The following is a 24,878-nucleotide window of genomic DNA, read 5'->3' on the forward strand; positions in this document are numbered from 1 at the left end:
CGGAGGGAGGCTTCGGAAGCGAGGAAAACAAGAAAACAGATTTATATATGTTAACAAGCTATAAACGTAATGCCCTGGCAGTGGCAAATAGCTTTGGTTTTATATTTGATTCGATTACATTAATGTGTAAGGGTATACTGCTGGTAAAAAGCACCATATTTGTTTGTAAATAGTGTATATAGCAGTACATTTAAATTAAGGGTGCAATACACTACTTTAGAATTCATTATTCAATTTTGCGCATAAGTATGCGATTAATTTGTGATCTTAATTTTAACATCTTTCAGTTTCAGTGGAGAAGTGTGTCCAAGAGTATTTCCCGTAATGTCTCAATGTTCCCATGAAGAGGAGTGTTTTCTAGCCTGCGGTCACAAAGTGTCATTTCTTACCACAAGAAGAAAAGTGCATTTGTCTTTGGTCCTGTTCCCAAGCTGAGAGCAGCTTTTACTGAGAAATGGAGAGAAATCTGAAGTTAAGTAGAAGAACCGAGTTGACTTTGTTGTTATGGATGACATGTTTCATGAATGAGCACACTTAATATGTCCTCTCTTACACTTGAACACGCTTAATATCTTGACAACCAGTCTGTGTTGGTGTCTGAAGTAAATCTAATTGAGCAAGCCAACATGATAAGCTTACATGTAAAATGTAAAAAATTTAACTGTGTGGATATTTGGTGAGGAGCAACAGCCTCAGTCGCGTAACGATTCATCATCAGGCGCAAGTCAGATGCTGGTTATGACGTTGCAGCTGGGAGGACTGCAAATGATTCCGTATTTGCCTTTTCTTTTTTTACTGGCCCAATTCAGTTCAGGCTGTGACGCAGTGCAGTATTGAATTATCCAGAGTGCAGATAGAGTGTGAGAGGAAGAAACAAAGAACAATTGAAAGTGAAACAAATACAAAGATTGTAGTCTTCTCAAGTCAACGACAAAATGACCGTAGGGACGTGTGTGTGTGCGCGCGCATGTGCATGCATCTCTGTATGTAATCAGACGTTTCTATCCACACATATCTCCATTTTACCATTTTAATGTCATCTAAAGTCTTAATTACCTTTCTGTTTGTGTTTCCATTATGTCACATAACTTAATTTGACCATAAAGAGAAGATAGGAAAAAATAAAGTAATGAAAGAAGTGAAAATATGTACTTTAAATGCATCAAAAGTTTATTTACATTGACAGTTCTCTGTGGCAACACGTTCCAGAAATCTTAAACCTTCAACCAGAACATTATTTAATATTTCTAATCTGTAGGATTTCAAGCCTCACATACATGTAACTAGGTTTTGCACATATTTGTACTGGATAAACACTTGTTGTACAATCCTATCATTAGAGTGGCACCATAATACTTGTCATTTTATTTGTGTAGTCAAATATGTAAGGCACAGAGAGAGGCATGAGAAGTATGAGAGGAATGTCATCTTCCCAGATTACTGTTTCATTGATAAAATATCATGATTGGAGGAGAGCAGATGGGAAACTGTAGTACTTTTCATGTACTGTATTGAAATGCTAATCTGCTTCTTTTATTTTCTGCCATCTCGCGTGATCTTTGATATGCATTACGTTAAAGGGGAATTCCACGGAAGGTGTGTTCATAGTTTGAATTGTACGTTGACTGTCCTGTACGTGACTGTGGTGTAAGCTAAGCCTGCATTTGTGTGTGATCTCAGCTTCTGTTGAATTATATTATATAATAATCTGGGCTTTACTCCATATATTTATATACAAGAAATGCTACTCAACAACTTCATCTCCAGTAAATCTACCTGGAACATAAGGCAGTAAGACTATTCTAGTAGCGGCATCCATTTTGCTTTTCTAACCAGTTACCTAGTTGTTGTACTTTTTTACGTATTGATTTTGAATATTAATAAGCAGGTGAAAATCTGATACAAGCAACAAAAAGTACAGTAATTTGTGATTGGTAGAATAGGTCCTCCACTAATTGCAAGGTTGTTTGTTTGATCCACGATTCCTCCAGCCCACATGTCGAAGTGTCGTTGGGCAAAACTGAACTAAGAATTGCTCCTAAATTTCTTGTTCCATTGATTGTCTAAGGGACTTGAAGGCTGCACAGTCGGCAGCGCATTTGAATTTATACTGCATTAAGATAACGCTGAACTTTATTTATCCCAAAATTGTTGAATTACTATCGGTCCTCTGGCTGCCCTCACTGAAAGACTACCTCATTAACTTTAAACACTAGTGACGTCTTGCAGCAGGAAACACAACAACTATTACATGTGTGGGGAAATAAAGGCAAAACAAACAAAGAAAGGACTGCAAAGCTAATCGTTTTTACACTATGGGCTAAACAGTGATGTCCTGGTTGAGTCCCATGTGTAACACAACAAGTAGAGATGGATGTTGATGCTGGACCAGCTGGAGGTTTGATTCCCTGCCTGGCTTACTGGTTGGGGCAGACAAACACAGACTCTTTCAAAATGTTTCTGCCAAAAAGACAAAACAGGAAGTCAGGTATTCATAGAGGAGAGTATCTGTGCGTGTGTCGAGCTTTGTGGGAGTGGAGTTTTAATACTCTTTTGTCAATACAGCCTTTCATAGACAAAGTGTGTGTGTGCGTCTGTGTAGTATTACAGAATGAAACTGAGTGTGAGTGAGAGAGGCAAGACAAAAACCCTGTTCTGTTGCATTCAGACCGCTGGTTTAGGATCTACAGACTGGTCGTCAGATCTGTGTGTATGTGTGTGTGTGTGATTTAAAGATAGTGAGTGATGGGGATTTTAACAGTAGACAGTTTGTCTTTCTGTCGGCTGCAGAACAAAAGCTTCCTTGTCTGCTCTCACCTGACTTTGGCCATCAGTGTGACACTGCTGTACTATAGTGCACACTATTCTGTTACCCAGAGTACTTTAGGCCTTTTCACATTGGGGACAAAATGAAAAATCTAAACAAAAATGCTGAATATAAGTTGACATATTTGTCACATTCAAACTTTTTACACCCAGTCAGATGACTTCGCGCTTTCCGTGCATTCCACCAAAAATTAAAGCTTTGCATAGGGATGCACCGACTGTTCGGCCACCGAAATTAATCAGCCGAAAAGAGCAAATAACAGTTTCAGTGTCTAATAAGTCAAAAGACCGAACAAATTTTACAGAACAATTAAGTTGACATCTCGGCAGTGTGGAAGCATTTTAAAGTGTCCGAGAAAGAGACACTTTTCTGCTGAATTGTCTCCTAGCACATCAACTCCATCTGTGGCTGACTTCTTAGAAAAGGCAACAAACTGTCTGACCCGCTTTGAGTGTTTCTGTCACTCGTTTATGAGAAGGTGATTAAGCTAGCCTGCACACGTATTCAAGCCTTTCTGGTAACTGAAACAGCCCAGTGCGAGCTGACAGGCAGGTTAGAGACTTTATCCTGTCAGTTTCTCTCTTTACAAAGACAAGTGTTGCAGCATGAGAGTCCTACCTGAAGAGAGGCTGTGAAGTCTTCATGTTACGCGATACGAGAGCCACATACAGCGAATTGAGTCGGACTTTGAATGAATGAATTTAGCGCAAGGACACACATGTGACAACATCCGGTTTTAAAAATACGGTGTCTATACAGTTTGGAAATAAGATTAATTGGATTATATTCAAAGAAAGTATAAAACATATTACATGTGTACATAAGTAAATGGACACGTGTAATTTACTGTACTGGACCCTCTCGGGCCTCGGACCAACCCACCATAGTCTCTCCAAATCCTGTGGGAAACACTTAGTAAAAAGCACATTTTGACTATTTAATTGATACATTGGAAAAATAAAAGGCAAAATAAATGGAAAAAGTGTGATGTACTTGTTTGGTATTTGGCAAATTTTTCGATTAAATTCCGTTTCGGGTTCGGCCAAGAATTTTCATTTCGGTGCATCCTGACCTTTGCACCATCACATAATCATCTTATAATACCTCTGGGGCTCAGTGGATTTCTCAAGGAAAACCAGTGATCCTATATGCTTTCACCGCTTTTTTGGCTTTCCTCCTCTTTGTGGATTTATCATCCTTCTTCCTCTTTAAGTATGAATGAAAATAAATTGCGAAGTATGTTTAACCCTCTTTTGTACGCTACTCATCGTCACAAGCAAGTTCAACTACTATACTTTCCCAGGTTTTGACTCCATGTCTGTGTAATCTTTGTTTTGTTTGTCAAACAAGGCACTGTGTGGATGGATGGATCGATTAATATCCATCTTATTGTGTGAGGTGTGATCGAAATTATGACATTGAAGTCCGAGAAAAATCTGTAATCTGTAGTCATTTTTTTTTGGTTGGCTTGTTTTTGTTGGAGAAATCAAAACAGCTGCGAAAATCTTCACTGCGAAATACAAACCTTTTGCACTCTGTGTGGAGAGGCTCATAGAGATAGATGGGCTTGATTTAAAAATAAATAAAATTAAATCGAGATATTCACGTTTGGTTTGAGAAGCGCTTAACACAGCAAAATTCACCACCTAACTGTCACTTTTTCAATGAATGCAACATTATGTGACCTCAGTTAATGATGACTGATAACAGCTAGGAAATGAGTGAGTGTAATGTGTGGAATGTCCTTTCCTGGAGATGACGATACGTCATGACCTGATCGTCTAGTTGATGACTATGCTTGATGACAATCAATGGCTATTCAAAAATAAATTTACAAATATTTTACATTACTGAGGTGGGAAGCTTCAGAAACGTTGTTTGTAGATAAATTTTGTTCATACTGCAGTAAGTTTCGAAGGTCAAGAATTAACCTTTAAGGTCAATGTATAGTATGGTCCTTTGACAGCTGTTGCTAATGATACCTCCTGGAAACAAAAAGGGGGAGCATTTCTCAGAAAATACCTGTCAAAAAGTAATGTATTTAACTCAAACTTATGAACTAACTAGTGTTGTCTGTAAGTAGGAGTGTGTGAATGAGTGAAAATGAGGTGTAATGGATGTCAGCTGTTGTGGCCTACCAAACAAAAGGAAGAAAGCTGAGGTTGGTGGCAGTAAGCCCACTGAGAGAGAGAGAGAGAGAGAAGGGCAGTCCTTTTTATGCCTTCTAGGAAGGCCAACCCAGATAGGCTGGAACGAGCAGCTTACTCCCAGTATCTGCAAAACAGGCATCACAGCAAGACAAGCAGGCAGGCAGAGTGGGAGGAGGTGTTACACTGGTTGTAGTGGTGACTGGTCAAGCTCCCAGCAGCTGACAGCAGCACACTGCCCTGCTGTGTCATTTTTCTCTAGGTTAAAGCAATGGCATCTTATCAGTCAAGTGTGTAGGTGGGTGTGGGGGTGTGTGCACCCACTCGAGCCCTTAATGAGTTTCTGCAGTCAGCCAGCTGTCAAGGCCACTCAATGACTAAACTTGCTTTTGCTGAAAGGTCACAGACAGGTGTTTGGCTCTCTTAAGAACACATAGCTGTATTTGCTCAACAGCACTTCAAGGAGTAACCACTGAAACACTGGGACAGAGTGACGTCAGGGGGAGAACAGCGGTGTTGAAGTGGTGATTTGGAGAATCAGGAGGAATTCTGGTGGGCTGGTCCAAGTGTTACTGTCTGTTAACTCCGCTGATTCCTTGTAGTCTCCCTGTCCTCAAACACACTTGATTAATGTCCACTCCAAACAAAGTGTAAAGTAAATGAGCAGCCAGGTTTGTGGTTTTCATCTTCCGCCCCAGCTTTATCTCCACGTTTACAACACAGTTGATATCACGTAGCTATGTTAATTAATATATACAGTATTTTTTTTTTAGCCCTGTTGGCATTTGCCTGTGTGGCCTGTTGAACAGGTTGGTCACTCTACATTCTTGAACTCTCAGGCAGAAACTCAGTTCAAGTTGAAGTGACCTTACAAGCACAGTCAATTACAAAGTTAAATACTAACAAAGAGGGGTGTGTGTGTGTGTGTGTGTGTGTGTGTGTGCGCATACTTGTATTTAATATAATTTGCATGGTCTGAATTGTCTTGCACCACTTGGGTGAACACTATATATATATATATATATATATATATATATATATATCTACATTAATCTCTATTGTACTATGTCCCACTTCACTTCTCTGCATATCTTTATATCTTTTGTTTTGTCTATGCTTCTTGAGAGAGAAAGAGAAACAGAGGCACCTTAGTAGCACTGGGTGTCCTTGACTGCTGTTTTGAAAATAGTTTTATCTCTGCCACATTGCTGACACAGTCTGATAACAACTAAAACGACGACTGCCACTAATATAGACTGAGTAATGGCTCACTATGAGGGAAAAGGTGTGGAGGTCAGGTGACCCCAGACAAAGGTCACTGATGACAGTTCATTTAATAAATTACCTTAAATTACAATACCCACTTTTTACTCAGTAAATGGAATATATTGTACAGTTAAAGCTGGGGTTGGTAACTTTTGAGAACTATCAAGAGTTACGTAATATATGAATATGTAATTTTGAAAGTAACCAAATGAGTCCCACCCCCTCCCTCCAAAGCCACTCCCCCGAAACACATTTTCATGTGGAATGAGTGCATGGGCAGAGTTCGCGCAGCTAGGTAGGGAGACAGGCGGGTAAGCCGGCCGTGCTTGTTACACTCCTGCGACAGCCACAGCAGGGTTTCCCACACACAGACTTTACTTGGTCGATATTTCACGACCCATTTTAGCATTTTTTATAGAAAAGCATAGAGAGATACATTATCTATTATAACGTTACAAGACGCGGACATGGTGGATAGTTTACAAGCACAGAACAGGTAAAGTAACATTGAAAACACCAGTGCAGATTCAGTCATTCGATACACACAGTGGTTTCAGTCGTTTCGATAGGCTACGTCATTAACAAGCCTCCTCCACATGCGGCACATCTGTTGCATAAACAGAATAACGGATGGAAAAATCTAAAAGACGGGTTCTGTGTCTTTTCTGCCACTTTGTGAAACATACTGCTGATGGAGAAAGTCAGCAGAGCAGACAGAAAGAGGCAGGACAAGCCGTTGTGTTTGCGATGAGAGACCAGAGGTATAGGGGTTTGTGTTTGAGTGTGGAGAAAAAAGGACTGAATTTAAAAGTAAGTTGAGCCGATTCAGGTAGTGAGTAAACAGTAAAATAAGGTGGAGAATGAATTAGAATTTTTAAAATGGTGAAATAAGAAATAGCCTACCTCTTCACACACACACCAAACAATGAGTTGTTTGTAAGAGTAATCTTAAATAACACAAACACACCCCGCGTCCCGTCTTTCTGCATATTTTTGGTGTGTCTTTGACCTGCTCTGGCTTGTAACACTGATCTAGGAAGTGAAAGTGAATGTGTTGTTGATCTTTCAGGAAACACTGTCACAGTAATAGCTGAATATCACATGTTTTGCCGTTTACAGCTCGGCAAAAGACATTTGTGTGCAAGAGACATTCAGATAAAAAGCAGGTCAGAGATGAGGAGGAGGAGGAGGAGGAAGAAGCGAGGACATGGATAGGGAGAGAAATGAAAGTAAAGGGGGGGGGGGGCTTAATACTCATAGATAGTACAGCAGAACACCTCAGGATATACCACCTTTCCTTTCCTGTCTGAAACGCACACGAGCCCAACGCCACAACAGCCGCAGCCCACTGCCCCCAGCTGTGTGTGAGTGCAGCTGATCCACCACACTCCTGACGCATGACTACGGTTTCTTTCTCTCTCACACACACCACACACACACACACAAATTCCTCTATTCTTGTAGGGACATCCCATCGAAATAATGCATTCCCCAGGCCCTTACCTTACCCATACCCACCATATCACAACAACAAGCCTAACCTTAACCCTTATCCTACCCCTAAACTTTACCCAATTCTACCGCTAACCTTAAAATCAAATCTTAACCCTCAAAAAGCAGTCTCCACATGGGGGGACAAAATTGGGTTCCCCACTGGTCGAAACTGCTTTTTGATACGAGTCCCTGTCTGTTATTTGTGTGCATTCAAGTCCCCACTAGGATATAAAAACATGAATCACACACATACACACAAACGCACAGTAAATTGTGTTTGGATGATTCAGGCTACGCAGCAGAAACAAAAAAGCAATGTTGCTTTCTTTTTCTCCAAACTCTGAAGAATTATATCTGGCCAATCTGGTCCAAAGGGTTTAAACTATGTGCTGATGTTGCATTCTGCAATTCTGAAAATGTGATATAATCTCAGTGAAACAGTCAACATGTCACATCTTTGTGATAACATGTATTTCCTGCTTCATGGCTATCTTTAAACACGTTCAAACAGTTCTGTTTACTTTAACAGTTGAAATTAAAACCTGTTTGTTGTTCAGTTGTTTTTGTCTTTGCCATTTACATGTAATTATTTAAAATGAACCGAACTGCTAATAAACAATACTAAAGCAGGGAAATGAATTTATCTTCGACATGGTTAAATGTGTCTGAAATTACAGTATTATCAGAGGGGTTACCTAACCACTGTGACTTGAAAGCAGCTGCTAAACAGAGTCATCATCTGGATCTTGCAATGCTATGGGACTAGCGCACACACACACACATACAGCGTAGGAAACCTCTTTCTGCTTCTTGGATTTATTGAAAATGACAATCTGAGTGATAACCTGATTGACTGCATTAATGTCTGGAGTGTGTGAACTGAATGTTCCTGCCAGCTGATTCAACATGGTTGTAAATGTCAAACACATACTGTAATACAAAGGGACCAACCTGTGTTTGAGTGATATTAAAGCAAGAAGTAGAGCAGGAAGACACAAAGCGTGTAGGTGCTAGACTAGACAAGTCCAAGTTCACTTTTTTTCTTGCCCGCAATACACTATGAGGAACTCAATGTCTTGTATTTTAATCCTGAGCCACTACTGATTTGAACTTGAGAACAAGAAAACTACAGAATTAAATGTTGTTTGTAATTGATATTTATTTCTAGAGGAAATTTATTGGCTATGTAAGGTTTGATTCCTGTGGAAACAGAAAAAGTAAGCAGCACCAAAGCATAATTGGATCTCACTAAAATGTAAACTGTATCTGATTTCTTTCAGAAAACTATCCCGTTAGCAGCTGTGATGGAAAGACAGAGTCCGTGGCGAACCTTCAGCCGCAGCCATCCCTCAGCTCGCTGCAGTCCAGCTCTCCTGGACCCAAACGTTCTGGAAACACTCTGAGAAAATGGTTGACCAGTCCAGTCCGCCGCCTCAGCCATGGCAGCTCTGTCAAGAAACTCCCCAATAACAAACAGAAGAAGACTGGTAAGACAGGCAGTTGACCATAAGTTGAGCCCTATCAACATAAATCTGTTGAAAGGTCATCCGCATCTAGACTTAACTGAGCCAAATGACAGCTGTGATTCTGTCACAGAAGCATAAAGCAAACCATAAATAAAGTTGTCTAAGAAGATTCAGGTCATAGTTATCCAACGAAGGTTAAAGTCAAGGGCAACTGGACTTGGTTGAAGATACTGGAAGATGTTTCGTCTGTCATCCAAAGGACTTCTTCAGTTCTGATAAATAAAGTTGTTGTTTTTTTCATGTAGCTATAACCAATAGCTAATTTCTTTATACTCAGTCTGGCCTAATCAGCCTTGTAATACAGTTGTAAGTTAGAGACCTTCTAAAAGAAGCTTTAATATATATTTTTAATTTTTATATGCTAAAACAGCATTGCAGTCTTGTTGATAAGTCTGTCGATAAACAATAGGCCTTTGGACATAATTTGCTTTTCAAAAACGTTGCTAATTCGCCGACTATGACATTTCTGTGTTCTTGAACTGGAAACGTTTTTGTTACAATTATAAAACTATGACATTATAATTGCTAAATAATTATAAAGCTAAATGCTCCCTGTAATAGATTACCCATTTACCCAGGACTTTGTAGAGAGGCTGGCAGAGAAGAGAAGAAGAATATCTTGGATATCTTGCATTTTAAATTTGTCACAATAGAATAGACTTTTCCATCTGTAAATGTTTGAGTAATTTATTGATTGACGGACTGTTTGACTGATCGATTGACAGGATCAGGAAGAGAGGAGAGCAGGAAGAGTATTGATCTTGGACAGCCTGACCTGCACGATGACATCATCGATGAGGTAAACAGTGAGATTCAAGAACAGTGTGTTTCAACCCAAATTGTTTGCATTCCTTCAATTTGAAACAGCTGATTGTAACTGTTACCTTACTTTTGTTTTGTAGCACTTTAATAGGTAACATATGCATACTAAATGTAAAAACAAACAAGCCCAACCACTTATTTCAGAATGCAATTGGAACCTGATGTAACCTCCAAACAGATCTTTTAATACAATTACACCCAACTACAAATAAATCCACGCATTTCTGAAGCTGTTTAAGGTTTGTTTACATCACTAATATTTGGCGACACAGCAAGGACACGGGCCTACATGGTCAATTATTATTAGACACCTAGCCTAAAAACAAACCAAACCCTGGTTTAAGGTTTACTTATTCCATTCCACATAGCTGAAGGGTATTATGGCAACTGTAGTTTGGCCTGGAGTGAACATGTCTTGGAGGTATAAAGAGATTTTAATTTACATTTATGGCAGTAACCAGCGTAAGTTCCTCTTTCTGTCTCTCTGACACAAATACACCCACACACACACAATCTCCAAACGCCTGAATTACTCACTGATTAATGGCCATATAAAACCTCTGGACTGGGTTTTTTGTATTACTCATTGATATTGTCATATCAAATCATATCATTAGGAAAAAAATGTTTTTCCTAGTTCTGTAAAAAGTTTCTTAGCCGACAAGCACAATTTAAATGCGGTCTAAAGACGATTAAGGAGCTGTTGTATCGACGGAACAAAAATTTGACAAACAAGTGATACCAATAAAACACGGGGAAGAACTCTTCTTCACAAAATATCTCCTGACAGTTTAGAATTATGATAAACAGCTTAAAGTGTTGCCACCTAAACCAGTCAAATCAATTAGACAAAACATGATATAACTAAGGCAAAGACAGCTTTGCATTTGATTGAGGAGGTTTTTTTTTTTTCTAACTCATCAAGGCTGACCAGAACCATGAGGAGTTATTGATCTATGATTCATCACCACTTCCCCAAACTACATGAAATGAAGCATAATTCAAAATCTTAATGGTCTATTAGGTCATTTCAGATTTTTTCAGGTTTTAGCAAAGACACATGACAGCTATGCAAGCTTGTCCAATCACATGTATGAAGGATTCATCAGTGACTTCTGGCTTGATGAGAGATATGTCACTTATCTTGCAGCTTAGCCAAAAGTCTCACCAAACCGCAATGACACTTGGTATTTTATATAAAAACTTAGTGTGATCAATCAAACACGATAATATGGATAGTTAAATGGACAGTTTGATCATTTTTTATTTATTTTGAATTTTTAATTGACTCCGTATTCTGTCTCGGTCTTCCTCAGGGAGTCCTCAGTAAGGATGGTAACATCCTCTCTAAGACGTCCTCTGGAATGCAGAGCGGCGGGGAGGAGGAGCAGGATGAGGAGGCTCACACCCCTCTGCCTCCCCCCATGGAAATCATCAAAGACCCTTCAGCTCAGGACGACAAGGTGAGAGGGGGTCACTGCCAATTTCTCCTGATCATTTAGAAAGTGAAATTAATCTTTAGGGGACGTTATTTAAACCATACCTCTACATGTTTATCTATCTTTATGTAGATTGTGTTTATTTAATCTGGAATCAGTTGAAATCAGGTTTAATTTAAAAAAAGGCATGTCTGTGTCCACTAACATGGTAAATCTTTTGCTTTTATGTGCTTTCTACATATAAACCTTTTTACCGTGAACAACAATTCAACAATTTTACCGTGTTGTTTCATTCTGTCTTTTTGTGATTAATCATTTGTGTTATTTGATGTTCATTTTATTACTTGTCAGCTACACATATATTTTTAATTAGTGTAAATTCTGAATTTCCTATTTAAATTTTCTGTTTTATAAATTTTTCTCTTATATTTATACTTTATATTTATACTATATATCATAATTTAAATTTTTTGTCATTTAATTTGTATTAGGTTTTATTAGCAGTAGTTGGGTCATAGCCTGTCTTTGTCTTGACTCAGTCTTGGTATAAATTCTGCAGTGTGTCCATCTATAGCTCAGCTGTGATACTGCTCTCCTCCGCTAACTAACGGCTTTTCTCTATTAACTATTCTTTTTCTTTCTTCAACTTCCTGCTTTCTCTCCTTCACTTCCAATCTCTCTAACATGCTGTTGCTTTTGATCATCCACCTCTTCCTATCTCAGTCTTCATCCTTGCTAACGTCTCTGCAGTCGTCCTCTGAGGTGCCCAGCGCTGCAGAGCTGGTTAGCGCCATAGAAAAACTTGTTAAAACCAAGATGGTGAGTGTGTATGATTGTGTGCATGTATGGGACGTACACATGTACATTATAACAAACCGATTTTGCTTGTAATGGGCACAAACGAAAAACACATGATGTACAGACGAGTTGTCTTCATAATGAGGCATTATGGGCCTAAAGGTTTAGGTAAACACGGCTTGTTTACATGCTGTCTCTATGAAGCTTACACATTATGTACAGATTATTTTGTGCTCATTTCACCAAATTAATAGTGAACATATGTAGGGCCAACAGTCATTCATGTACAGTATAGTGTACTTATGTGTTGTAATACATTTGTGTCTATGTTTGTGTGATGTACATTTAGTGTATAGTGTAGTAGTTGTGTACTTAGTGTTATTATTATGAGTAGTTTAGCCTCACTGTGTTTTGTGGTCTTTTTTATGCATATGTGTTGTAAAAAAGCAATGTAAAGCCCCCATTTGGATGAGATTAATAGAACAGGGGGAGTTGGGGAATGAAATAACTGTGCTCTGGGTAATTTAAGTCATCTTTCTGTGCGGTATTTAAACCACTGCAAAATAAGAGGGTTATGGTGTGTAATAGACACAGCAGGAAAAATCTTGAAGCCTCCCGAGGGGGGTGCGGAAGAGTTGACAGTGAGGCAAAGATACTGTAAAGACCCATCTTCTCTGCACAGATATCTCATTTACCAACACAATGTCTAATCTATTTTGTACTACTTTATGAAATGATGCCATGAGATCTAACAAAACAAAACCTGCACACTCATACTGACAATGTCAAGCGTTTGTTGCCGTACCGTTGCTGTGAAGTTTAAACTGGACTATTTTTTTTAAGTCAGGTTAAGTCAGGTGGACAAATCACAATCTGCTGAAGAAACAGTTGATGAGATTTGGTGCTGATGTGGAATTTTTGATTTCTACTCTTACATGATTTGCAATTAGGAAAAGCAGATGTGGGCGTTTGCTTTTCTAGAGTCACTTCATACAATCAACGCAGGTCAGCGGTTATCAACTGATAGTATGACGTCCATTTAACAGTCGTTCCAGCTCTTGCTGCTCTCTGCTGTCATTAATCAGTCTCATTATTCTGATGTTGGTGTTTTTACCTGGAGTTTTTGCTCCATCATGTATCTAAGTATAGAGGGTGTAGGTGTTCATACTGTGAATCCTTCAAAGATAAATCTATAGTTCTGGTCTATATAGATCAAGTATATGAGCAAAACAAAAGTTGTTGTATGATAGTGTAGCTGCTTTTCTGAATCTATGAGATTCTATAAGGGAGATAATCCACCTCTAAACACTTTCTCCTCTTCTCTCTTCAGACTCTGGAACCAGGAGCGTACCCCGGCTTCACCACTCTCTCCCCTCCAGAGCCAACCACTCCTGTCCAGCCACGAAACCCTGAACTGGAGCAAAGAGCCAAAGCTATGAGAGGACGGATGTGAGTTAATAGTGCAACCATTACAACTGCTTCTAATTCAAGAACTACTACTACTTCTACTACAACCTTTACTACCACAACCATTGCAACTAGTAGCGAAAGTGCGGCTTCAGTATTAGTGCCTTGCTGCAGCACGAGCAAGTGGCTGACAGTGGAAACATTTCTTCAGCTGATCTTACAGTTTTGTGTTTGTTCTGCTCAGGTTTGTTCTGAACGAGCTGATTCAGACTGAGAAGGACTACGTCAAAGACCTGGGCATCGTGGTGGAGGTGAGACACCTACTGCTGAGGGAATACACATATATATGCTTATCTGTGCTATGTTCTATCTGCATTATCCATTCTGTACAGTCAGTGTGATCCGATTCTTTCTTTATCGTAATTCAGCAACTCTTACATGGTAGCTAGATAGTAAAATATTCCCTGGGTATTTTGTCGTTCTGATTTTAATTCGTCATTAATTGAGGAGAAGTGAGCAGAGCATCCTCAACCTAGTGATCTTTTGTGGCTCTGCAGAGCTTCATGAAGAAGATAGAGGAAAAGGGCATCCCTGATGACATGAAAGGAAAAGACAAGATCGTCTTTGGGAATATCCACCAGATCTACGACTGGCACAGAGAGTAAGCTCAGCATTGTAGCCCGAAGGCTGGAATTGGGCCCAAAGAGGGCCAGGTGGAGACCGATTGAAGTCTCCAAATTGTACTGTTTGCATGCGCTAACTAATAACATCCTTCTCTCTGTGTCAGTTTCTTCGTGGGAGAGCTGGAGAAATGTCTGGACGACCATGAACACCTTCCTGAGCTCTTCATCAAACATGTGAGTGGAAGGACTGTGTGATGATGATTTTGTGCTTTTCAAACATATATGACCTGCAAAAATCCCAATTCTCCCTGGGATCTGTTGTCTGAAAGAAATTGTCTGTGTGTTACAGGAGAGAAGACTGCACATGTATGTGGTTTATTGTCAGAATAAGCCTAAGTCAGAGTTCATCGTAGCAGAATATGACACATATTTTGATGTAAGTGATGTTTTGACTCTTCATAGTACTGTGTTAGTAGCTGTGTTGTTGTTTTTTAATTTTGCAAAAAAAACATACAAGGGCTTGAAATTGAATTGAAACAATTTCTCTACCTAATGAGACTCTGAGCTCTCTAAATATCTTATTTTTTAGTTACTATAGCTGTGTCCTTGCATTAATGGAAGATTTTAGAGTCTGGTTAATGTTATATTATCTGATTTATCTGATGTAAGAGAAACCTGAATTAGATGGATGGATTGAAGAAGCATTCTGATGCTGCTGGGGTTTGTCTTCCAGGGAATCCAGCACGACATCCAGTCCAGGTTGTCCATCAGTGACTTCCTCATCAAACCAATCCAGAGAATCACCAAATACCAGCTGCTACTGAAGGTAACATCTTATTGAATTAAAAAAAGACTATCAGGCATGATGTCATTACGTGTTTTTTGATTTGGAGTATGATTAATTGGAAGAAGGGAATGTCACTGTTCCCTTCACATGGAAATTATTAACTAGTTGTAAAATAGTTCCTGTCATATATATTGCAATATTAAGTCCTGTTGCATGTTGTTTTGACTCTGTTGGAAAAGTTTTATGGAACCATTAAGTTACGTGGACTTCATGCCACTTTTAACTGTTTGATGTGTTTGGTTTGCCCTTTGTGAAATATGAGCAAATGAACTCTGTGTAACAACTTTTTAGATGAATGTAGTAATTTTTGCTGTGATGAATCTGATGTGCCTGTCTGTGTATATTCAGGGTAAAGTGATGAATTGAAACTGCAGTGAACTGAATTTTCAGTGTCTTAAGTGTTAAAGTTGTCATGTTTCTCCTCAGGACTTCCTGAAGTTCAGCTGCAAGGCAGGAATGGACACCGAACAAATTGAGGTGAAAACACAACTTAAGTTAAAGTGCTGAAAAATCTAAATTTCCCCAACACATACAGTGTCCACCCTGTGTTTACATCATTGCCTGCATCCAGTGGCCTGTACTACGAAGCGAGGTAACTGGCTTATCCAGGTAACTTCAGGAGTAACTTTGTGACGTTGAGAGTAACTTCCCGATTAACCCGTACTACGAAAGGTGATAGGTGTTAACCGAGGTCTGTTGCCATGGCAATTTACGCTGCATCTATAAGCTGCTCCGAGCAGGTTATGTTCGTGGTTAACTTGAACATAACCTGGATACATAGGCTACCACTTGATAAAACATTTTTAGATTTCATCCTGACTTTTTCCTCTGCATTTGCAGCTGAAATGCACAACAGCATTACGTTCATACAGCGAGCCTCTGATTTTAGGGAGGAGATCTTAATTAATTAATGGGACAGTTTCTTAGATGTAGCCCATCTTTAGGCTATTATTGAATTTCCCTGAAATTAAAGTCACAAAAATCTAAATCACTCTGGTGTTTTCCTTTGAATACGCCCAATCCACGGTAAAGTCTCTAAGGTGCATGATAATATAGTGATTGTTGGCTAAACTCACTTATTTCCTCACTTGGATTGTGAAGTCTAACACAATTTTCCGTGTGTGTGATGTTGCAGCCTTGCAAAGTGAAGCGATGTGGTTCCTGGACAAAAAAACACTATTTTTCAGAGAGTTTTGCTCATAAATGTATAAATACAATGTCAGAGAATATATTCAGGTTTTTAACTTTGTTATTATTAGTTCCTCGTAAATCTACCACTGTAATCTTAGATTCTTTCTCCCTCTCCCCTGGCTCCAATTTTTCCATTGCAATGGACATAATGTGCAGTTGTACCTTTACATCTTAATGATATTGCACATAAATGAAGAGTCCATAAAATCCATAATAAAGAATTAACCTACAATAAGAACACTGTGAAGATAATTACAAATTTACTCCATGCGATACAAACAAGCCTCCCTGACTTTGTCGACCGCCATGGTGTTAGATTTGACCGTTAATGTGTCTTTAAACTCCTCACATTATAACACCATCAATGTGCATTCTTGTGGGGAAAATATGGAGAAAACTCTGTCTGCACGGCCAAACACACCCCTTTTATGCGTACGCGCACCGACCCCAATTAAGTTAACACCGGGTTAACACACGACTCAACGAACCAACATCTTATTCACCGTCGTAGTAGTTTAACACCAGTCAGTTTGTCAACCCTGAGTTTGCTTGATAACCCTGAGTTAACTGAGTAGGTTGAACTTCCTTTGTAGTACAGGCCACTGGACTTGTTGAGAGGTTTTTGTGTTGAAACTCTTACATGCTGATGTGGGTCGATGTCTGTAAATGCTCCAATTTATTCACTTAACTAATGATTTAAATTACTCTCTCTGACTGTTGCAGAAAGCAGTAGATTTGATGTCCCAAGTCCCTAAACTGTGTAATGACATGATGAATTTGGGACGGCTGCAGGGATATGAGGTATGTGGTTAATAACATGTTTACACAGCATAGTATCAACAGAGTTAAGACTTTCCAGCGCACCCTCCACCTGATTATTACTGATATTTTGGAAAACTAACAAGTGAGTATTGAATTAATCATGTTGACTTATCAAACTTCCCTGCAGGGTAAACTAACCAGTCAGGGCAAACTGCTGCAGCAAGAAACCTTCTTTGTAACAGAGCAGGACGCCGGTGTCCTATCGCGCTCCAAAGAACGACGAGTTTTCCTCTTCGAGCAGATAGTCATCTTCAGTGAGCTGCTCAGGAAAGGATCATCCATACCTGGATACCAGTTCAAGAAGAGCATCAAGGTCAGAGAAGAAGGTTTTCTGTTTTTTCTGAGGGATAACAATCAGGAACGGACATTTTAAAGAGTAACTTAACACTTAAGACACTTTTCTGAGTTAGTAAATGTTAATTTCAATAGTTATTTTTCTGTTTTCAGAGGAAATCCTGTAAATTTGTCCACTTGACCCTCTAAAAATTGAATGACATAACCTGAGACACTAGGAGGCAATGTAATGTACACCCCCACCCCCACACACCTACTCTCCAAAAGATGTTTGGAATTTACAGTGTTGATCAGTGTTATAGTGTTTGTGTGGATTTGTGTGAAGTGTTCAAGCTAAAACGAGGTGTTGCTCTTTAAATAATTTAACCGATCGACAATGGATAATTGATAGTCGCTCTCCTTAACTTTGTTATACTGAGCTGATAAAAATTATTTACTGCTGATATTTCAGTCAGATATGTAGGCATGACAAAATACCTGACTCCAATCTTTGAAAACAATTTTCCACCACATGTCTCACAGTCTTGATATGGCTGTTAAATTAACAGAAAAGGGAAATGTAACTTATCATCCTTTGTCATCACCCTGGTGGCTTTGAAACCACAAACTACCTGAGGCATGCATGCAGACAACAATGCCATTTATTTTTTAGGAAAGTCCTGTTGGTCTAAAACCCTTACATGCATGCACATAATTACAGTACTATTCTGCCCTCTGATTTATACTCTGTAAAATAAGCTTAGTAAACATTGTTTGATCATAATTAATTCTGTACTGTAATAAGCTATCAAATAGACACACATTATCACTTTGGTTTGTACAGAACTTTGAACTTTGAAACCTGAATATGGTCAATAAACGAGCAAGGCCCTCGCTTCCTGGCTCGTGAAAATCGAGTGGCTGTTTAATTGCGTTAATATTATACAATTTGTATATAGCACGTAACGGGAACAGCACAGGAATCTATAAATTCTAATCACACTTAAACTGCCCTCCCTCACAGGTATCCTACCTGGGTCTGGAGGAGAGCGTGGATAACGATCCCTGTAAGTTTGTCTTGACGTGTCGCGGCTCATCGGAGCGTTTCACTCTGCAGGCCGCCAACGTTGACATCAAGCAGGTCTGGGTCAGACACATCCAGGAAGTTCTGGATGCTCAGAGCAACTTCCTGTTTGGTAAGAAAACACTTTTCCACTCACACCCACACACACATTTACAATATTCTCTTGTGAAGGATGATAATTTGTCATCCCTCAAAAAGAAACAGTGGACCAAAGGCCATAATTCACTGTGGACTAGTTTGAGCAAGTTTTTAGTCTCTGAAAGTACATTTTCATAGATCTCTGAATAATTAAGACTGTAATTAAAGAATAAGCATAGTTAAGGAATCAAACAGTGGCTGCCCAGGAAGTAGGCAAATGTAAATCAACACCACCACTGCATTCTTTGGAAACAAGTCAGCAGTAATATAAAGTATAGATGATGTCCAAGGAAGGTTAAAATCAAGGGCAACTTGACTTGGTTGAAGATACTAGTCTAGTGTCTTCAACCAAGTCCAGTTGCCCTTGATTTTAACCTATGTCCTGGATGACTGAGAACCTTCAGAGACATTGTATATATGATGGGCTAGAAAATGCTAAAATGTTGCACAACAGGATCCAAAATTCTCATTCATGTCAAGAGAAAAACAACAAAACATCTGGAGAGCCAGCAAACCTGAAATTACACCGCAAAAGAGGAATATAGATTTTCCATCTTTGTGTGATTGTAGCTCTTCAGTCTCCCATCGAGTACCAGAAGGAGAAGAGCGCAGTATGCCACAGCTCCTCACTGACCAGAAACCGCTCATTCTCGGGGAACCGGCCCGCTACACCCTCTCACAGCCGTCCGTCCTCGGCGGTCGGGCTTGGTGACAAGGAGACGGAGAGAGGGAGGAGCCCGTTGAAAGTGTCTACCTCCAACGGCGGTTCGTCATGTTTTGAATCCAGGGTGAGTTCCTACAAACAGTCTGGTCTCACATGATGGAAAGGGAACTGGCTTCTTGGCTCATACTGCTATACACATTTATTTTTTTTATTTCTTCAGGTTTCTTGGTATGTTCGTGATTTTTCATAATCCTGGGTCTGGTCTGTGCATTAGCGTTTTGTCGACTTAGCCATTAAACATATAGACTGGAGCAGACAGCTGGTGATGAACTAGGGCATGAAGCACTCTTTTTCCCTACATGCTGTCTGTGAGTCTGTTACCTGTCCCTAAAGCCAAGGGTAAAATCTGGGCTATATATAATACACACACACACACACACACACCAAACTGTTCTCTTTCTGGCCTACTTTCACTGAAAACCTTTTGCTGTCTACAGGAGGCTGGACAGCTCTGCTCACCTTATGATTTACAGCCTGCCAAGCTCTATGTAGAAGTACCTTGACCTTTGTCAAGGGAGAAATGTTCCTAAGAATAAGATTTTTAGAGTTTTCTAGTCATGGGTTAAAGGGACACTCAATTAAATAGAACTAAAGACTACATTCTTTAAGGCTATGTAGTATAACAAACTTTAAAAGCTTCCTAACACTTATTTTGTTATTTGCTGTGAGATATTTACTGCCGAGACTTTCCCCAATACGAAGAAGTGAGCGGTATTTCCTTTCGACAAATGTCCTGCACTCATATTTGGTAGAAACTGGTCCTCATTATCCAGAATAACCTGGTCACTGTTTTCGCAAAGAGATGCTACTGATGAGTTTAAATGTATGAATGTGCTTTTTTTGAAATTCCATTCTCCTCCGTTGTAGAAATATCAGCAGCAAATGTCAAAACCTCTCGAATGTCTACTCATGTAATGATCTGCCAGTGCCATGACAAATGACACTTGTAGTTGTGGAAATGAACGCCAAGACGGATAATAAGACTGCATCATAATATAATTTCTATCTGGGTTGCATATTGAGCACTTAAATGTCATGTCACTGACGTTATTTCTGTGGACTAATTTTAAGCCTACAGCCTGTAGAGCAGCATCAGTCGTGTCGCCATTTGCATGTATTTTTTTGTTTGGTCAGCTTTTTTTGGGGCTCTGGCACAGGAAAATATTGTCTCACCTACCGAGCACTGATTGGCTTGGTTGTTTTTCCAATGAAAACTGCTGTCAGTGAACACCAGACCTATTTGAATCACTCCAAAGAAATGTGGATAGTGAATTACTGGATGGGAATCAGTCTACCACACTTCCAGTGAAAGTGGGTCAGTTTTTCAATGGTTTCAGCTGAGCTTTCTCTTCACCACCATTGTACTAGAATGAAGGCAGAAATCTCTGCAGCATATATCAAACCCCCTGTGTTGTCTGCTCCTGTTGTGAACTAGAGTGTGGCTATTGCTTCTAGTCTAAACAGTATGCTGACACTTCTTTGATTGTCATTGTTTGTCCTCCTCCTTGGTCCTGACCTTCCTCTGCCCCCCCCCCCCCCCCCCCCCCCCAGGTTTGGGTCAGCTGTAATGGCATCACAGCCAGCAGAACTGTTATCCAACCCACATAGACGAACCTTAATCTTGTCCTCAATTGTCCTCATCCTCCGTCATTTCCATCTTTTCTTTGGTCGTCTCCTGCTCTTCTCCTCTTTGTGTTTTTTCTCCTTTTGTCTTCTCCTCTGTTCTCTTTTTGCCACACTTTCCTATGCTCCTCAGGACACTGAAGGCGGCTGTAACGGCGTCTCCTCCACCATGATGGTCACTCAGGACTACTCAGCGCTCAAAGAGAACGAGATCTGCGTCAGTCAGGGAGAGACCGTCCAAATCCTGGCCAACAATCAGCAGAACATGTACCTTGTTTACCGGCCAGCCAACAGCCTGTCGCCTGCCGCAGAGGGCTGGGTGCCGGGACACGTCTTGGGCCCGGCCACAAAGTCCATAAAAGACTCTTCTTCTACTTCCTCCTTCTCAGCGGCGGTGGCCGATGCCAACAACATCAAGTAAGTCCCCAACCCACCCAGCACTTCTTTACCTGCAGACAGACGTACTTCTGGTTGGGCTCGTACCAAGCACTCGGATTGGATGAAAGAATCGAGGTGACAACTCTGTCTACCCATTTTTGTTTGTGTTTTTTTTTTTTTTTTTTGATTCAGCTCCCATCCCCAGTACCTAACTGCTCGCTGCCTCTGCCCTCACCTCCTAACTCCTCCTTCCCCCATATACTTTCCCTCCTCCTCCTCCCTTTAAGAACGAAGTCTTGGACCTCAGAGGAGACTCTTGTTTTTCTTTTTTTCTTTTTGTATTTTAACCCCTGACTTTCTCTCGTCTCTCCTCGGAGGTAAAAGGTACTGAACTGGTCTCTTACTGTCCGTCAAGCTGCTGCAGTGGCAGTTTTATATCTGAGCCATTGTCACAGGATGGCTCTATGGCAACTACATGAAAATGGATTTCAGGCTTGCAACCGAACTAAAACACACATGCTGATAATGTCCGTGTAAACGAGTACTGAGGATTTATCCCACAGAAATAGACTGGATAAAAAAATCTTGTAACTTGTAGCTGACTCTGGAAAGCAGAGAGAAAATAACCATTGACACTCATGTGGAGCTAAAACCGGACTCTTATTTCAGTTCCTAACACCCTGCTTTTTCTTCTTTTATTTTTATTTTTTTGTATATGAATTTTCTTTTTACTGTTTTTGGAAAGAAAAAAAAAACTCATCTGGGGCATTCAGGTGGCCTCAGCCCCGTTTCTCCGCAGTGGAGAAGATTTATTTTGTTGTCTGTGGCAATCTATACAGAACTTTGTCTATTAATCTTGTTGCTGTTGTTTTTCTGCCTTGTTAATTATAATTTTATTTGATGGACAAAGTTGGATTTTTTTTCCCTCCTCCTTGTTGATTTTGTTAATGTCGGCAGTTCACTGTATAAAGTTAATTCTGGATTTTCAACTGAGGCTCTAGAACATTCCTGTTTAAAAAAATCCCTTTTGCACTATTTAAGATAAGAAAAAATATGAATGAAGTCAGGCTGTGCAATATGTTGCATTTAATGGCAGCGGTAAGCATTGTACTGTTGGTAGTCTAATAATATTGATTTTAAATGTATTTTAAATATGTAAAATAAACCTTTTGGACTTGAGCATGAGTTAGCAAAGCGACGTGAAGGTGAAGTTGTTTTGTTCTGCATTAGGCTGAAGATGATTGACAGTTTGTAGTTTTTAATATTTGTAAATAAACTACAACACCAAACGTGAAACTCAGAGGTCTGCCTGCTTCTTCTCGTAATAACATTAGAAGGGGTTTTTGTGTTTAAGACCAGATAGAGATTTAGGAGTCAAGTGGCTAAACATTAGTTAAACTATCTTTAGAGGATCATCTTCAGGAAATGAGACTAAAAGTAATAAATAAAGCAGGGTTTTATTTATTGAAAATGTATGATTATTTAGTCTAGAAAACATAAACCAGCAAAGAACGTCACAGTGAAGCAACAGGTATAAAAGTGTCTGCAACTTTTTCCCTGTGTGGTTAATTTCAGCTTTTTGTATTTGTTGTTATTGTAGTGACTTTTTTTTTTTGTTTTGTTTTTGTTTTTGTGTTTCAGTTTTACTAACCTCAACGGTTTGACACTCCACAGAAGGTACAAAATGGTTTTAAAATGGGGAGATATGGAGAAACACAGCTGCTTTTTGGTTTTAACACTAGTTTTGCAAATAAATTTTGAAAAATGAGTGAGAATGATCATGATTATGTTCTTGAAGGTGTTAACAGCTAATAACTGCTTGAACAGAATTGACGGGAACTGCTTCTAAGTTTATCTGCTGACCTGACAAGTGTTGTTGGCAAAGAGGTGGTTAATATATAATGACACTCAACAAAAGTAGTAGTATTAAGACAAAGAAATAGATTTTGCATTAACTATAGAGGATGTATTTTATCCAATATAGACATTAAACTAAAGAAATTATTTTTTGCCACCATTCTCTTAACTGTTCATGTACAACAGTACGAGTTAAACATTAATGATTATTGATTAGTTATCTGGAAACACAAGTGTGTTAAACTGCAGGTGTGATTCTTGAACTTGTTAAAAGGTAACAATGTTGTATCTGTGTTAGAGGAAGGTATAGTATGTCACTGTTTGTTTCTCTCACATCTCCATGTTGCTCTCTCTTCAGTCTTAACTTTATTTCTGTCTTAATAAAGTCAAACCAGTGTCCTTCTGTCACTCTGTCCTTCCACTCCTGTATCTTAATGGACCAGAAGAGTCTGGCTGCAGCTTCAGGCAACAGCGACCCTGTCAGGACCCTCTGTTTCACACCTGAGGGCGCAAACATTTAGATTGTACAGACATACTGGAGAACATGATGGAGGCGATGGAGGAATTATGGAGGCCAGAGGGTGACACAGAAAATAAACATACTTTTAAATGATTCAATGCTGTGCAAGTGACTACAATAAGTGTCTGTTTAAGTGAAGTGGAGCAGTTCTCCACCTCTTTGTTGCTTTCCATCAGTGTTGGATCCACTCTAACTCTAGCAAGATATGCAATCATTACAAACCATTCATTCTTACAAGAGCCCGTTTCTTCCATTTTATAAAGAAAAAATGGATGCGAAAGCCTTTCATGTTTATCTCATAGTTATGTGAATCGTCTTTTAGTATCTCATAATTATAAGAAACTTTATAATACTTTTGAGATGGAGGCTGAAAGATTAGAACAAAACTCATATGCAGGATCATGTTTTGTTTTTTATACACTGTAGGTGTTTTGAAGGTAGAGAAAATGTAAGTTTAACAGAAATCGGCTTCAACAGTGGTTCTTGAAAGTTTGTGAACCCTTTAGAATTTTCTATATTTCTGCACAAATATGACCTGAAACATACTCAGGTTTTAACACAAGTCACACAAAGTACATCAGGAGAACAAACTTTAACAAATTATAATATTTTTGTCTCATTTGTTTGTTATTAATTGAGGACAATAATAAAATATTGCATATCTGTGAATAACGTTTAGCTGTTGCAGTTCCAGGGCTCAGACATTGAGCAAGCTGGCTCGCCAGTATGACTTAGTTGGACATCTAAATGGACCTAAACAATCAGCATCATTATTATTAGGCAGACCTGTGTTTTTACTGCTATGAAGTCAAAATGTCCGCTGCGACAATGGTGTATAAATGCAATGAAAATGCAACAAGCCAGTAAAAATTTGAGAAATTAATATATAATAGGTATTCATGTCATGCAACATATCACACAAATGTTATAGCAAACTGCCCAACCACCTGATAGCCACAGAGGGTTCTGAGAGAGTCATGACCTGACTGCCATTTTGCATCTCCAGCCAGACTAACCACACACCACTGAGCTGCTCTCTTATTGGCTGGTTGTTTCTTGTTCCTGTACCGTA

General features: G+C 39.4%; 1 protein-coding gene across 5 annotated transcripts in view; it reads left to right on the forward strand.

Moving 5' to 3' along the window:
* The window catches only part of kalrna (kalirin RhoGEF kinase a), a 155,225-nt gene that overhangs the window by 117,563 nt on the left and 12,784 nt on the right, over positions 1 to 24,878 (forward strand). For 4 of the 5 annotated variants that reach the window (XM_038721295.1, XM_038721297.1, XM_038721298.1 and 1 more), the window contains 16 exons: positions 9,015 to 9,221; positions 9,986 to 10,059; positions 11,399 to 11,545; positions 12,245 to 12,340; positions 13,650 to 13,768; positions 13,971 to 14,037; positions 14,284 to 14,387; positions 14,514 to 14,583; positions 14,699 to 14,785; positions 15,083 to 15,175; positions 15,623 to 15,673; positions 17,111 to 17,188; positions 17,337 to 17,522; positions 18,507 to 18,678; positions 19,275 to 19,492; positions 21,185 to 21,468. In XM_038721295.1, the coding sequence (XP_038577223.1) occupies positions 9,015 to 9,221; positions 9,986 to 10,059; positions 11,399 to 11,545; positions 12,245 to 12,340; positions 13,650 to 13,768; positions 13,971 to 14,037; positions 14,284 to 14,387; positions 14,514 to 14,583; positions 14,699 to 14,785; positions 15,083 to 15,175; positions 15,623 to 15,673; positions 17,111 to 17,188; positions 17,337 to 17,522; positions 18,507 to 18,678; positions 19,275 to 19,492; positions 21,185 to 21,468 (2,053 nt within the window). The remainder of the gene's footprint in view (positions 1 to 9,014; positions 9,222 to 9,985; positions 10,060 to 11,398; positions 11,546 to 12,244; positions 12,341 to 13,649; positions 13,769 to 13,970; positions 14,038 to 14,283; positions 14,388 to 14,513; positions 14,584 to 14,698; positions 14,786 to 15,082; positions 15,176 to 15,622; positions 15,674 to 17,110; positions 17,189 to 17,336; positions 17,523 to 18,506; positions 18,679 to 19,274; positions 19,493 to 21,184; positions 21,469 to 24,878) is intronic. The other variant, XM_038721296.1, reaches the window with a different exon arrangement.

Source organism: Micropterus salmoides, unplaced genomic scaffold (genome assembly GCF_014851395.1).
Source record: "Micropterus salmoides isolate LMB-PRFRI ecotype aquatic unplaced genomic scaffold, ASM1485139v1 Ms_hic_scaffold_15, whole genome shotgun sequence".
Lineage (NCBI taxonomy): Eukaryota > Metazoa > Chordata > Actinopteri > Centrarchiformes > Centrarchidae > Micropterus > Micropterus salmoides.